General features: G+C 32.9%; 1 protein-coding gene across 2 annotated transcripts in view; it reads right to left on the bottom strand.

Annotated features, from left to right (window-relative positions):
• Positions 1-892: 892 nt before the first annotated feature.
• The window catches only part of AP3B1 (adaptor-related protein complex 3, beta 1 subunit), a 191498-nt gene continuing 175383 nt past the window's right edge, over positions 893-17007 (bottom strand). The window contains exons 26-27 of one of the 2 annotated variants that reach the window (XM_004678186.2): positions 12552-12690; positions 893-1607 (exon numbers count right to left, since the gene is read on the bottom strand). In XM_004678186.2, coding sequence (XP_004678243.1) covers positions 1454-1607; positions 12552-12690 — 293 coding nt within the window. In that variant the 3' untranslated portion in view covers positions 893-1453. Of the gene's footprint in view, positions 1608-12551; positions 12691-16447; positions 16485-17007 lie in introns of those variants that run through there. The other variant, XM_012721952.1, reaches the window with a different exon arrangement.

The raw sequence follows: 17007 nt of genomic DNA, 5'->3' as shown, positions 1-17007 counted from the left end.
ATTGACTAACGTCTACTATCATATATTACCTTGTACCAGAAAGGTAAATACACTTTCAACTGGTTTTAAAACAATATGAAAATATTACAAAAGAAGTTTTCTGATTATAGAAGAATCTTAACAAAAATTTGCTAAAATTAACAAACATTCTAGGGGAAAGTGCTAATATGTTGCTCTTTAACTAGCTTTTAAAATTTCTACAATTAGAGCCCTCCCTGGTGGTGCAGAGGGTTAAAGCACAGTACTAAGAAGCTAAAGCCACTTCAGCATAAGTTCAATCCCTACCCTGGAGGTGACACACACGGCGTGGCAGACCTCTCCCGACCCACCCGCTGCTCCCCTCAGCAGCGTACTTCATCAATCTGCCTGTTCTGCTTCCCACTCTGTCTCTGGTGAAGCCTCTTGCCACCCCTGAGCCTATGGCCTATACCCCAGTTCTGTATGCATAAATAAATAAATAAAAATTTCTACAATTGAGTTCAGACAAGTTAGTTTCTAAGGGCATTTCAGTCCATCAAAGTGGGCATCAAGATCTGTAAAGGAATAATGACATTCAAAGAATTTATTCAGTAGATATAATAGGCCTTGACATTAGACCTCTACCAGTATAGCTAAGTTGCATGGGAAGAGATGTTTTATTTTAAAACATGAAGATTTTTGTTATTAAACATATTGTTCCCCCACCCTCACCCTGTCTTGACTACTTTATATCACAATTAGAAAATCTACTAGCTTGAAAATAACTTTTCTTTCACCAACTAAATGCCCAATGCTCTCCTGATACCCTCATACTTAAAATACCTATTTTAGAGTAAAGAAACCTCAACATATGAACTTTTAGGATCATAAACAGTTTCTCATTAAAAATGCAAACTCAACTGGTATTCATATGCTGGTTTATTTTATCTTCTGCAGAGATAGATAATTTAATAATGACAGTTGTCAATAACCAATTACAACATCACAAAATTCATACAAGATTTTAGAGATCTTACTGTTTTTGCATTTAATACTAAAAAGTATGCTGTACCATTTTCACATATAAAGCTGAGAGGTCATTTAGACTATTACTAGGTTAATTTCAGCTCAGTGAGGGAGGGAAGATGATTTCCAATAAACTTTGAATATCCAATTCGTGTCCATCATTGTTGAAAAAGAGAAGGAATACGAGAAGGCCAGGAGTGGCAAGATAGGGAAAATGCCACATGGATTTAAGAGTTGAGATAACTGACAGTAAAATATATGTTCTTTGGTTAGCAAAGCGAAAAGAGGAAAAAGTATTGCATACATGATAGATACACACTAGCATCCTAAAGCAGGAGACAAGAATGTCAAGAGTGTATTCTTCCCCCACAGCCAGATGGAAGGGCTATTATTATAAATGAAAGGCAGCAGTAGTGGATGCCAGGCACTTTTGTTGTGTGCCAGATTCTGAAGTCCAGATGTAAGCAGGTTACCCCTGGGAAAGGACAGGCTTCAGCTCTCGCAGCAGAACAGAACCAATCAGAGTTTTCTCAGTATTTATGATAAGCTGTGCTGTAGAGCCTTCCTTCAGTTCCACTGTGACTAGCATCAGTGAACCACTGTGCACAGTTCTAGCTGCAAACCTGGAAGAAAAAAATGAGAGAGAGAGAGAGAGACCTTTTATCAATGACAGAGATAAAAGAGACAGCATAAATTCAAATAGGTTTAAAATAACCCCCTTTTCCCTCAATAACTACTATAGGTTCCCCATTGCCAAAGACCCAAAGCCAAGCATTCTTCTGAAAAAACCAATCAACTGCCTAGCACCATGCTTACCACAAGCATGTAATTTTAGAACAGGAATAAGAAGTCTATTTTACTTATTAGTTTGTAAAACAGATGCATGTGAATAATTCTACATTACTATATATTTGGGAGACATTCATTCATTTGACATTGAACACTTCACCATGCCATTTAAAATAAATTGCTATATAGTTTTAAAAAATGTACCATTCTCAAAGAACTTGAAATTTTAATCCCTCATGTTTGAAAGTGATTATGCAAAATGTTAGAAAATTTTATGTACAACACAAAACTCTTTTTAAGTTTCAATGACTTCATATGTTAAGATATTCAAATTCAATGTCTCTAATATGGATGACATGTAACAAAGCCACACCAGCCAAGCACACTACCAGGCTCCTTTGAAAATGTTTTTAAGTGTTCAGAACATTAGATCCTTCTTTTTGCTTTACACTATAATAGAGGAAACTTGAGGTCTAAGGCTCCATTACTAAATTCCAAGACATGAAAAACCTACTAATTACATGGAATTAAAAGCAAAACTAGCCTTTTAAGCACTGCAATTGACTGAAAAGCCGTTGGAGACACAATGAACTTCTGTCAATCCTGCTAATTCATTCTGCATGCACAGTTGAGCCACAGAGACACGAAGGAAGAGGACAGTACCCTCCTAGGCCCCCATTTTCCACATGGAGCATGTTCCACACATTTGTGGGGGAGGGGGGCTCGATTGCAGGGATGACTGGAGAAAAACAAAGTTGCTGCACATGAGCTTTTGAAAACACTAACAAGTGTAGAGCAGGTCTGTGACCTGCTGTGACCCCACTTTGCAGGGCCAATCCCCTTTCCCCTTTCTGTATGACACGTGTCTGAATCTGAGCCATCTGCCTCAATTTGCGCAACATCTTCAGCCACAATGGTACCCAGTTAGCCCTGACAACAGCTCACAATACATAAAAATAAAACTGCCGCGCTGACAGCACGCTGCTGACTATTCAAGAGCAAACCAACTGGTCAGTGTCTCATGTCTGACAATTAGCATGGGCCTTGCACAGAGCCCACGGTGTCCTCAGGGATCTGTTTAATTACCATCAACATAAAAGAGGGAGTTTATCAGGAGACACTCAGAAAAACTTCACTCCCGACTTAATTAAAATATTAGCCACTTAAGCAGGAAGCAGATTCTCTTTAAATGAAAAGTAATTTCTTTTTTGGGCTTTTAAAAAAAAAGACACCAAAATCTCAAACCACATTAGTTTCATTTTTTTTTAAAGAGAACCCAACAAACCATTTTTGGCCCAAAAAGGGTATGAAAACCAGTTTTCTAACAATAATTAGAAAATGCATCCAACCTAACAAAAAACTGCTAATTTTACTACTAAATTGAAATTACTAACAATACTTTCAAGTTGTGTTTTAAAATGCTAGCTAATGGGCTTTTGGTAAATTGTGTCTGAAATCTTTCCAATTGTGTCTGAAATCTTTCCAGTTACTTGTTTGTGTACTCTTCCTATATATGCTGAAGACTTCTAAGAAGTCTGCTAGAGCAGTTTTTCTACTGAAAGAAGCAAGAGTAAGTAACCAGTTTAGGAAAAGAAATCAAAGTAATTATTTTAAAGAAAGAATTGGATTGATTTCATCTCTAAGGGAATACAAAGATTATCAGGCTCCAAGTGTCTTCTTTTCCTATTATGCCTTATAAGTTTATGCATTTCTTTTGTCCAAATTTTAAAGGTTCTTCTTCATAGGAGAATCCTGTTTCTGTATTTCTGTTAAACCATGTCACCACATGATACCAGGTAGTTCTACTGTCACATCCACCTATACAACTTTCCCCACAGGTTTGGTCAGTACCAAGTCTTCATTCAATAAATATTTCAACAGAGATTACTATTTCTGACAGGGTTATAATTATGTAAACAACAATCTTATTAGTCCCTTTATTTACTTAACACTTGTGCCTTGGGACCAGAGAGAAGGAGATTATGTCTGAATAGGAACACAAAATCACTTTTGTTTGAATTTCAGGGTTGCAGAGGCCCAAGGCACATTTGAACTCTTTTCTATTAAAACCTTAAGAGTTCATATGTTATAATAAAGAGTTCATATGTTATAATAATAAAAATTAAAGACACAAATGTCATTTTTGAAACAATGACACAAAATGTCATTTTGTCATATATATTTGTTGATATATTTACGGATTAGAATTAGTGTCTTGTACATGTTTCTGAAATCCTATTAACACAAAATTGTCAATACTGTAAGAACAGGGTCATGGAAGAAGAGGCAATTGCTTACAATGCAATGGTAACATGCTAGGCAAATCATTCTAACAGTAAAATCTATTAGCTGTTGTTATCAGCTACTGCTTTTTAACTAGTTCTCTATGTCTAAGTGGGTACAAATAGTAGAAGCAATGTTTTAAAGCAGAAGACTAGAAGATCAGATGTTCTGACATTCTCATTTCACAGTTCAAGAAGGATGTATTTAATTGGAACACAGCATGATTACAATTGGTTTGTTTTGGTTCATGAAAAGCAAAAGTCATCATCCAAAATTTATTAACAATTTAACTTCAAAACAGACTATCACATCCAGAAGTTAGTTAATGGTAAGAGTATAAACAACAAATAACTTTGGATGTATGAAACACGGATTATAAAAAAACTTGAGTGAAATATTTTAAATTCAATGGCTGACATCAAGACCTCTGTACTTGGCCTAAAATAAGATCACATTGTGACAAAATTTTTCAGAAGATACATGAAGTGTCTGATAATGGGAACAGCAGCCATATTTATTAGTATTTTGTGCAGTGAGTACTAAGTGCTACACTTATTTTATTAGATTCTATGGTACAGATTACTTTATAGGTAAGGGAACCGAGGCTCACTGAAGTTGAGAAATTTGCTCTGGAAAATAAGGCTAGAGAAATGGTTGGATAGGAATTCAAATGAGCATTCTAATTCCAGCTCACACACATTTTCTTAACAGGCAAAAATGTACTCAATGTTTGCTTTTATCAATCAATAAATTAAGGTTTTTCTTGTTTCCCTAATTTATTATTTTTCAAAAATTATAACATTTTTCCCTTTGAAAAATGATTTATCATTATTTGACTTTGCAGTATTCTGTGACTAAAAGATTTCCTACCTGACATTACCTCAAAAGAGACACCAGCAATGAAAAATACAAAACCTTCTCGAATGGAGCTGTAACATAGGGAGGGACTACTGGGAGCTCAACCAACCTCAAACACTAGTAACACCACAAATGAGAACAAATAAGTGGATGACAGTTAAGGATGTATTGCCTACGTATGATGGGCTCCATGTTATTAAAAGGATACAATTAGGTATTTTTCATTTTACCATCAAGCACTTGCTGTTTGTAATCAACAACTGGAAAGGAAAAATGGTTCAGATATATCGTATTTCATCTGATTAAATGCCTTTTTGTCTATTATCTCTGGCAACTGAATTTAATCTTCCATACCTCTATGAATTTTTAAGAATAAAGAAAAAGACAAAATAAGTTGGTTCCCAAATCTAAGTAAAAGTGTATACCACTCTTCTAAAAAACTTAATTTGTCTTAATTTTTGGTACAATTATAAAAGCAGGTCAAATAACAACAAATTTGAACAAATATATTAACTACAATACACACTTATTCTCTTGCACACTTAAAACCACACTTTTTTAGATGTGTGAGAAACTGTTTGTGGACCACAAATAAATACTCTGTCAGAAAGGAAAGAAATACTGCAACTCAAATGTTTTAACAAATGAATTGTTAACAGGACAACATGACTTTAAAAATATGTATTTGAGCAGATGCTCAATCTCCAGTGTATTCAGAAACAAAATCTTTTAAGCAGAATCATATTTGCCACACTTAATGCAACAGCTCTCTAAGACATGCTTTTTCTTCTCTTGGATAGTCTTCCTGGTTTCTGATTTTTCTATTCTGAGTTCAATTTTCTCATGTTTTCTGTTCTACTGGTTACCAGAAGCTGTGACAATGGCCCACTCAGGCTAAAACTTTTTTTTTCTTACTCTGTACATGAAGCCTTCAATTACTGCCTGCTGAAGCAGACAGAATCCTATTAGTAAGAAAGACGATCACAAGATGCAGTGCCCTGCCCTAGCTGTATGAAAATAATTAGTCCAAAGTTGACAAATGTGTAATGAAGTCGCACAATAATTATATATAAGAAATACTAGTTTGAATAAGCCTCCTAATGTCAAATACTGAAGTATGATGATATGGAGCATTATTTTCCAAAGATTCAAAAATAATAAATCCTTATTACTTCGAGTTAATATAGTAGAACATTTTAAATAGGCAGAGAATTCATAAGTTGTAAAAAATTACATTTTGTTGACAATGCGATTGTATTTTAAAGTCAAACCCATTACACTACCGAATTAATATCGAGAAAGAATTTAATGACTCAGGTTCAGATAATTTATCCAAAGCAATGTATTTTTCTAGATCTTTAAAAATTAGCAAGCAATAATGCAGTATTCTCCTTTAGCATTCTGAAGTGGAGAGTTAAAAGAAGAATTAAGCTACCTTTATAAGTTAGGGATGAAAAATGATTCCTCATAGAATCTGGTCAAAAACACATTATACAGTATAGCTAAAAATAATCAAGTGCACTTTCTTAAAGAAGAAATGAAACATTCCAATTATTCCAGGGCATCGTCTATTTTGTGTTGTTGTTGGTGGTGGTAGGGTAGGCTGAGATGTGGATTATGAACAAAAAACAAATAGTAAAATAAGTAAATTCTTACCCTGTTCTTTTTGACTCCTTATAAAATTGTCACCCAGAAGGAAAACAACCAAGGATATCTTTCTGTCATTTTTACATGAAAACAGTTACATAGTGCTATTAGTAAAACAACTGTATTCACTGAATGTATTAAGCTTTCAAATGGTGAAATTAAATGAAGTGGAAATAAGGAATGCTTTAAAATAAAATAAGTGGTGCAGTTTGGTTATTTCTGAACTATCCAAATATGCTTTTTGTGTGAAAATTAACTGAGGTCCACATTTGTTTTTCAATGAAATGCTGCTGAGATCTTGCAGAGATCAAAGCAGTCAGATAAAAAAGCAGTGCTGTCCTCTAGTGGACAGCCACCAACCAGATAAAGAATTTGGACTACTCAGTATGTCTCACAAATCTTCAGTCCTTTTTGAGATTCAAAATTTGTCCTACAGCAGAAAAGACTGAAGTGTGGGAAGTGTGGTATCACCATATATGCAACTATGTGTACCAAATTTTGTTTTTATATAAAGTAGGGTGACTAGAGAATCAGGGTTATAAAATTAGAGTACCAAATATTAAATGTTATTGTTGTTGACTGTAGCCTAACAAATTTGAATATTAAACACTCCATAGTTACAAGGGAAGAAGAAATGATATAACAAACAAAAACAATAACCCAAAGGTTGATCAAACTAAAAACTGAAAGGAAATATTAGTGACCCCACTGAGAACCATAGCAGTGCTAACAAATTCTTGCACAAAGGTCTTCAAAAAATACTAACTTAAGGAGTTATACTATATAGATACTTTTAGATAGAAACAATAGTATATGCTAATATTTCCCCTACTAATAACTATCAAATGTGTATGATAACAATGATTTACTGAATGATTTACCTAAGGCCTAAGAATAAAACAAGTGCTTTTTACATATACTTTAAATAAAAATATTTCTATTTTAAACGTGCAACAAATAAACTGTCTTTAAAAGTGTGTTTATAAATCATAAAAGTTGACTGCCTGGTCGTTGTCATGGAAACACTTCCATTCACAGCACCAGACTTTCCTAAAAGTTAAGGACTTAAGTGACAATGGTAAAACAACATTTGTCCTCATAAAACTGTAATTATCAAACATTGTTTACATATGTTAAAAACCTGAAAATTAAAAAAATGAAGGGTAATCAAATCCAAGCTGTAGATTAAGATAAACATGATTTCATAGTGAATATGAGTTAGTAAGGAAAGTTGGGTCTTACTGACTCTGTAGGGCATTACTGAAAAAGCCAAGAACAAAAACAGAATCATTGCAAGAGGAAAGCCTTCCTGTTTTAACTCAAAAATCAAACTTCTTCCTATCGGGTCAAACTGTTGTTCATGGAAGTGCAAAATGAGTGTGCAATTTTAACAACTCTAGTGTATATGCATATCAGAATTCTTGAAGCTGGGTTAAAATGGGAAATGGTTGAGATTGCTGAAAGACAAATATCTACTTATGGTCTAAGTCTACTACATAAAAATCATGGTAATGCACTGCTAAAATTAACAATATATTCTTTTTGCTGGAGCACGTTGGGATAGCTATAAGAAAGGGTTAAACCTAATAACTTGTCTAGTGGTGTGTCTTAATGAGCAATCTGTAAAAGGGAAACATAAATAGAGGAAATGTGTTTTGAAATGTGTCATGTGGCTATCATTAACTCCTGATAATTCAGGACAGCCTTCAACTGTGGACATTAGTACCTTTGCCTTGTAACAAACTGAAATACTGGCTAAAAAGTGGGTTTGGAGCCTTTTTCCTTCAAATGTACTGAATCTGAATTTTGGTGTGTGGAAGCCAGGAATTTGGGTTTTACACAGCTCATATGATTCCTTTGTTAGAAAATCCACAGAGTTTTTAGTGCTTCAGATTTTTAGTTTTCTAGTATTGTTGCTCATTGTAAATCACTACTTTTATCAGAGGATAAGTAATGCAATAAAAGAAAACTCACTTCAGTTTCTTCATTGTAGAGTATAAACCACCTTCATAAACCCTTATTTGATTTGTCAGAGAAGCATAAGAAATTTTTCCTGGACCTGGGTGAACCTAGGATTCCCATAGACAGTTTCTCTGCTATCCTTGAAAATACATTAAATCTTGGTATTTTCTTTTTGCAGTCTATTCACATATGGTTTTAATGCTATTCATTCTGCTTTTGGTATACACTTTCATATATAAGTTTATTAGCATTGTCTCAACTAATATACTTTAAGAGTTTTACAATACACAGTATATAATACAACTTAATATGGCTATCTAGTACAGTGAATGAAGAAATTGAGCTGTATATTTAATAAATGTTTTTTGATGATGACAGAACTTCTCACCATTGTATTACCCTTTATTTTGTGGAGACTGTTATTTTGGAAACGGCAAGACGAACACAATGACCTACTTCTGTAGATCTGATTGTTTCGTGTTCCAAGAATTGTTTTTTCAAACAGCAAGTACTACAGAAATGAAAAGTTCCTTTAATAGTATCCTGGCTGGCTTCCTGAAACCATTGTTCATTTAGGAAAACAAAACTAAATATTATCTAATTTAACAGTAGATATGCTTTCTCAATTGAAACTTAGTGGTTAACTACATAATAAAGGCTCCTGGTTTTTGAAGTGAAATCCACAATGCTTGTACTTCTTTTATAGACTTTTTCTTAATGGAGGTCATTTTCTTTTGTTAGTAACCATTCTCTATTATAGAACCAATTAAAATTTCTACCTTACACTATATTACACATGTCTGTATGCTAATGAAGATTCTCTTTCTTTGCTGTTCTTTTTAAGTACATTTGGTATTTGGTATAAAAATATTCAAGTATTAAAAAGTACTAGGAATAAATGATTCCAAAACTAGACAGTGGGAACTTGAATGGTCAGAATGAATCCTGCTTATTAAAAAGTCCTCACAAAAACCAAAGCTTCTGTAAAATAAAACAGAACATAGCACAATTTATTATACTGAATTTTAATTTCTTAAAATACTAATAGTCAACTATGGTGATGGCACACGGGTGATTTAGTGATGGGAAGCTCATGGGAATTAAAGAAAAAAAATGAAAAAAAAATACTAACAGTCAAAGTACATTTCATATGTGTGTTTTTTTAAAAAGTAAGCATAATCTGATCACTATTAAGAAGTACAAACTGTCTTTGATCTTACTCTTCATAAACTTAAAAAAAGTACAGTTTCACAGAATAAGGAAATCTCAAAAATTTCATAGGGGTTTCAATTTTATTATTAAAAATTAAATATATACTATATATTCATTAATCCACAGTGTAAAGAAATAATGAACACTACAGTCAAAAACATACATACATTTCTTAAAAGTGGTAAGCTGTTAATATTTCTTATAATGTAAACAGTAATTTCTATTTCATTTTAAATGAAACAAAGGCATTAGTACAAATTTTATTAATAATTGTTGAATTTTGTTCTAATTGTTAGCATAAAGGACTGGCCAAAGAGTTACATAAGTGGAAGATAATTTTTGTCTATTTTTGCATGAAAAATACAAAAACTTTAGATGCTTATTGCACCTTGGATAGTACAACTTGTCTAAATTGTGTACAGGCATTATATTCACTTTTGACCCTGTGGTCACAGAGCAAAACACCAGGTCACAGATTATAGGACTGTTTTAGAAAAGCTTCAAGACACTTAGTATAAGGATGATGAATATTAAATTTGAATGTAATCTGTGTATTCTAAATCCAAATATAAATTGGTTCTTAGTTGTGTGTTTCTTCTGCAGGAGACTTGAAAACTTACTATAATTTTAATTTAAATCATTTGAACAGGTATTAAATTCCAAACCACCAGGACAAATTACAGAAGTAAACTATACTTTAATAATGATTACAAAACTGTGCTGTCTTTTTTTTTTTTTTTCTATTCTTAAAAGGAAAGTAGTTTTCAGATCATCTGACTTTGAGTAAATAATTTAGTTTTTTTCTTGTTAAAAACAACGATCTGGAAAGTGGTCATTGCTTTCAGAAACGTTAAAAGCCCCCACACAAGACAAAACAAACCTAAATTAGAAATCCAACAAAACAATGGCTACTCTATGTTTTTCTGTATTACAAAAGAACATACTGAAAAAAACCTGAAGTACTACTGGATACTGCATGCAGCCAGTGAATTTCATACTTCATAGCTGCTGTATAAGGGTTTAATGTTTTAACAATCTTAATAATTCAAAGGGCTCATAAACAAGAGAATATCTTCTGTTTGAAAATTCCTCAGGAAAGTAAAAAGGAGTATTGAAAGCAGAAAGCAAATAGCAAAACTTAGTACCCAAACCTTTCACTGAAAAGACTTCTGTTCATTTTTTTCCCTTGTTGAACATTAACTTAAAGATAAGTTGTATTTGTATCGTGACCTTTTCCCATTTTATTAATTTAGCACCACCCTATGTGAAATAGATAGCACTTGTCATAAACAAGAAATGGAAGCAACAGACTTCTTGAACCACTTACTGAAGGACACTTCTCTCAAAAGTAGAAGGTCAGTTTGTTTTTTGAATAGCATATGCAATTTTTATTCTGCCACCATTAGAAGTTAGGCAACTCTGTGTAATAACAGATCAAGACTTGAACTAGGCTCCTCTTATGTCAAGTCCAATGTTCCCCCATAGATAACAAAGACTTTCCTTTCAATCCCTTTTTATTCTCCTGACACCCTTTTACAAACACATGAAGAACTTAAAGCAATTAAAAAAAGTTATAATTTATCTAAGATTATGAAGTTCCATAATGGCAGAACTGAGTTTAAAATCCAGATTACCTAAAGCACTCTTCATAGGGCATCTTTTGTCCTTATGTTAATTTTAATGAATGTTTTTTAAAGGTCTGAAGGCATTTCCTTTGAGTTTAAGTTCGCTCTGGATGTATATATATAGTGGTAGAAGTATATACTATGGGAGGAATTAAGATGCTTTGCAATAAATTTCCTTAAGTTAACAAAAGACTTGTAAGTGTATATTTGCTTAAGGAGTGATTATTATTATTTTTACTTTTTTTTTTTTTTTTAAAAGCTGTATTTATTTGTGCATACAGAACTAGGGTACAGAACCAAGGTGCAGATTCAGTCAGAAGATTCACCAGAGACAGAGCAGGGAGCAGAACAGGCAGTTCCACAAAGTCCACTGGTGAGGGAGCAGCAGGAGAGACAGGAGAGGTCTGCTGCACCATGTGGGTCACCCCCTGGCTGGGAACTGAACTCATGCTGCAGCTGCTATGCCAGCTGTGCTTTAACCCTGGGAGGGCCCTTTGTGTTTACATTTATTTCAAGCAACTGGCACTCATAAATATACAAAGAGGGTGAACACACTGATCACATTTTCTGCTACCTTTAAGGACAAATGACTTGCTTCTCACATGTCAGATGCTTGGTAGCCCCATGATGGTGGTAAGCAGCAACTTATTACTAAAAGCAAATTTAAGAAACCTCTGTGACATGGAAATCTATATAGTACACAAACTTTTCCCCTTCAAGTAAAAATGTTCACTCCACCGATTTATAAAATAGCTTCTCCTGGAAATTCACTGAATCTAGTTAAATTAGATAAATTCTCAACCACATCTCAAAAGAGATACTATTTGTATTTTTCAGGAAAGTCCTTACCAGTGGACTAAAGTTTGTAAAGCAGGGACGAAGGCCTTAACACAAAGAAATAATTATCAGGAGGAAAAAAGTGTATATAAACATACACATTTATAGGTTATTATTTTCAGCTGAAACTATAAAATGAGGATAATGGGTGCTATAGTGATGGCACTATACCTTAGGGAGGAAATCAAATAATATACAAAAATTAACAATGGTATAGGAAAATAAGTACTTCACCTAAAAATAAGCTAAAAAACTAAAAAATGAAAAAGAAAGAAAATTGAATTGAATTGAAAATTAGTACTTACACATGTATATTAGACAAGTTACCTCTACACTGCATGTTGGTGAACCTACCTGTGTATATTATCTTGACCAGAAGGGACTACACCTACATTGGCCACATTTACCACCTTTTGAAGGATCACAGAGGGAGTGAAATTCTGTGGTGCAGCAATGATTACAGTAGAAGTTTCATTCATTCCTGTTAGCATTCCTGTAAGAAAAAAGACTCTTTTTACTAAATTCTTTATGAACATTATATTCAAAATTTAAGCTTGAAAGCAAAATTTTGAAAATATTTTCAAGGAAAGAAATACTATCTCAGGATATAATTTAGCAAGACATTATAAAATTAAAATGAAGTGCAAGTGTTTTTGAAATGTTTTTAACATTCTCATACAGGAAAATGTATAAACATGCAGTTGAACAATACTCTTTAAAAAAAAGATTGATTCTAAACAGAATAGGATAAAAACATTAGAACTACAAAGATGAAATTTGGCCTATGCAAACAATTTAGCTTTTATTTCTTGAAGATGTAAATATAATTACATATTTTTCTCTCTTTTTCAATCAAAGATATTTCTTGTCAAATGATGGTTAATAACAAGTCAAAGTGATTATGGATTAATTTAGCAGCACTACCTGACGAATGGCTTCAAGAAAATGGATCAAAGTTATGTCAACAATGACTGAAAGTCATGAAACAGTTATGTGTCTCTAAAATGTGTACATGTTTCTAAGGTGCATTTGGGGATAACAGTATTTGTCTAGTGAATGGAACTACAGTTTGAAAATACTGTAATCAAAACTGCTAAACAAGACTTTTGAAAACAAACAAAAAATACAAATGAAAAATCTAAAATCCTGGAGACATTTCAATAATATTTAGGAAAAGAAACTAAGTTTAGCAAAATCATTAACAAAAGAAATCATACAGAATTAACATAAATAAGCCACACCATTAATATAAAAATTTCATGTAAAATGTTCAGTGAACATTCCAAATGCTTGAAACAAATATTGAAATTTTGTGTCCATATTAAAAAAAAAAACAACAAAATAATTATGATAAATGCCATCTATCTGGATCTGTGATATCAGTCAATGACACCGGTTACTAAAGTCATGTGACCTATACACAACAATTATCATAAATATAAATTTATAAAAATGATAAAATATGATTTTATGCTTTTAAAAGGTCCTGCACCTTCAGGGTTATGTGTTTAATTTATTTATTGCAAATGCAATCTGAGATTTTTAAAAATCCTTAGGATTAGTAGTATGAAGACGTGTTTTAACACTGTAAAAAGACTTATCTAGCTTCTAACAAAGAGCAGTTTTTACTAACCACTTTCAAACTCAGGGACACTATGTTCTATCTTAGACTGTTTAACTTCAATATTAGGCAAAAGCTTTAAAAACTACACAAGCAGTCAAACACTGCTTTTAAGCAAAGCACAGTGGCTGCTGACATAACACTGCTGAGAGATGTGTGTACTCATTTAGGATTTAAACCTTCTCCATTAAGCTCTATTGAAGAGCAACTGCTGAATAAATGAATGCAACTATGTTTATGTTAAAAGCCTGTTTCCCGCAGCATGTAATTAAAGGAAATGTTGTACAAAGCCAGTACTTTTGTCAAGCTCCTGTAAATGGAAAGATGGATAGCACTCAGAGAAGTGAATGCATTGCTTCATATTTAACCTTAACACTCTTGTCATTAATGGTTTGTCTAACTTGGTCTATAAAAGACAAGGTACTGCTCCATTGAAGTAAAATTAAAAAAATCAACTAAACCATGCTTTTCAGAACAGAAGATTCATTATCGTCAGCTAATGTATTGGCATAAAGCAAAGTAACATCCTATCAAGTAAGGCACACATTCAATCTGCCTTCCCACCCCCCTTTATTTTTAACTCATGCTGTTTTATTGTTATAGGCAATTTGTACCACTCAGCATGACAGTGTAAACTGAATCAAGATTAATTTACATGCAAAAGAACACTTAGGAGAGCAGCATGGTAAGCAAATGTATTGTCTCGATTGCTGAGGTGGAAAAAGAACCTGGAAGGAAAAAAAGGTGCTCTAATTAAGGGGCATCAAATATGATTGCTTGTGGTAGTTAAGGGCCAGAAAACAGTAAATGTCTGACCATTTAAAGAATTAGCATCTTGCTAGCTAGGAACCCATAAGATGGATGCATAAATCATAATAAAATTATGTAAACATTCTAGGTTTCTTAAACCAGAGATTTTCCTAAATGAAAATATATCAGGTATTCTCAAATTAACGAGAAAGAAAAATATGCCAAGGTATCATTAAAAGTTTCTCTTATTAAAAAAAAAAAGACTTTAAATACTCTGTAGATTGCTCATTCATAATAAAGATACTGGGAAAGTATTTTTAAATTGTCAGATTGTGGAACTTGTTCATTAGAATTTATCTAAATTTTGGTGAGGCAGTGGACAGCACTTAATTTAGGTTAATTGGCTGTAATTAACTGCTAAAATGCAAACCAAATAATAAAATTAAAATTATTTTTCTAAGTTTTAGATTTACATTTTAAGTCACAAGAAAATAGTAAGAGGAAGTAGTTTGGAACAAGCAGTTGGCTCAGGTTTCTTACAATAAACACTGCCTCAAGAAAACAAATTTTTTTAAGTAAAAGAGAGATCTCATTTATGATATTTAAATCATCCCATCGCTAGATCATTAACTTTGCAGGGTCCAAAACTCAAAATAATGAAAAAACTATGCTTCTGTTTTAGGCTCACAACATGAACTTCCGTATATAGGATACATTTATTTTTCATTTAGCATTTTGACTACCAACTTTATAAGCATGCATGGTTAGCTATGGAACTCAAATTTAACAAGTGAGAAAAGTGTTATCAGTCTGTACGCAAGGAATAAAGCAGCATTTTCCTTTACAAAAATTAACCTAATATGTACAATCTTTTAAAAGGATTCTTAATTAATATTGCTCATGCTTTACAATTGTATATATTTTTTATAGAAAACAATAGTATTTTCTCATGTTTATTATAATTTTTTTCAGTTACATACTAATTAATACATTTAGTGCACTTATATTGACTATTAAAATATATGCCCTGTGAAATGAAATATTAAATACATAAATTCCATTTTATTTACAGTAGAATAATAAGTTAAAGCTAGCATGCAATGACTCAGACTCTTCTTAAATTTAGTAGCAGTTTACTTTCCAGAAGTGTGTATAGATATAATCTGAGGAAAATGATTTTTATTCTGATTTAGGATTTTCAGTTAGTGAGTCATTTCTAGGTATCTTTTGTGAAATAAGCTAAGCTATTCCTAGAGCAGTAAAACAAATACATGTGTAAAGTTGAGAATTGAGACCTCTATTACCACACCAGTTTAAATCTATAACTAAAAAGATGCTACTGAAAAAACTCTTTAAACCTGTGGTAAATTTTCCAGCATCAAGTCCCATATCAAAAAATGAATTCAGGAAGACAGAAAGAATGATACAGAAATGCCAAGAGACTTGCAAGGATTTACAAATACTTCATATAAACAAATTTTCAAATAGCTTTATTCAGAGTAGCCTTTCTGCTCTATTAAACATAGCAAACAGCTGCCAGATTTATTCAGACAAATAATCAACAACCATAGAAGTAAAATGGCAGAAGAAAAAGGAATTTTGGCAACAACTCCACAGAGGACCACAGCTGTTCTCCAAGCGCACCTCTTTCATGCGCTTACGGTTCTGTATGGCTAGTCAGAGAAAAATCCCTCAGTCACAGAAGAGCACAAAAAAACTTGATCAAAATATCAAGTATTCTCAGCCAAAGCTGAGGGAGAGAAAGGGTGTACTATAATCAGCTGCCTTCGATATACTCTAACTGCATGTTTCAAAATGGGAGTGTCCCCTTAACAATAAAAGTGCCAAAGCCTTATTTAGTTACTGGTGTGCCACTCACCTTGGTTTGCAGAGCAGGTGTATAGCAGAGAGGCAGGCTTTAGCCAGCAAAGGGTAAGAATAGCAAATGTAAGAATCAATTCAATTTGTCATTAGAAAAATAAAATCACAGATGATTTTTTGCTATAGCAAATTCAACTTCTAAGAAAAGCAAATTGGTCATACCTTTTTATCACTTAATGATAAGCCAGATGAATAGAAAATTAATAACAGAAATATTAATTTACAGTCTTTTCTTTGTAAGATTCTTCTACAAAAGGTCTTTCTCACATTGTAGCTTCCAAAAACTGGTAGAAAAAAAAAATCTTTGGCACTACAATGATGGAGTGCCAGGAGGTATGTCCTTCTCCTTAGGTGTAGAGTATGTGTGTGCCTAGTACTTTCTAGAAGCTTAGGCTTGAAGCTTGACAGACAGGACTTAACAGCCTTCAGGATAAAGGGATTTTTAATTGATAACACCCTTGGGGGAGGGGAGAGGGAGAAATAGCACAGACTCACATAAAGTTTAAAAAATTGACTATACCATTTAAATACACCTTGACTTTGTTATCCTTAAACACA

Source organism: Condylura cristata, unplaced genomic scaffold (assembly GCF_000260355.1).
Source record: "Condylura cristata isolate star-nosed mole 26May11 unplaced genomic scaffold, ConCri1.0 scaffold00007, whole genome shotgun sequence".
In the NCBI taxonomy this organism is placed as follows: domain Eukaryota; kingdom Metazoa; phylum Chordata; class Mammalia; order Eulipotyphla; family Talpidae; genus Condylura; species Condylura cristata.
The sequence above is the reverse complement of the archived record's forward strand: the minus strand, read 5'-3'. Positions and strand labels throughout refer to the sequence as shown.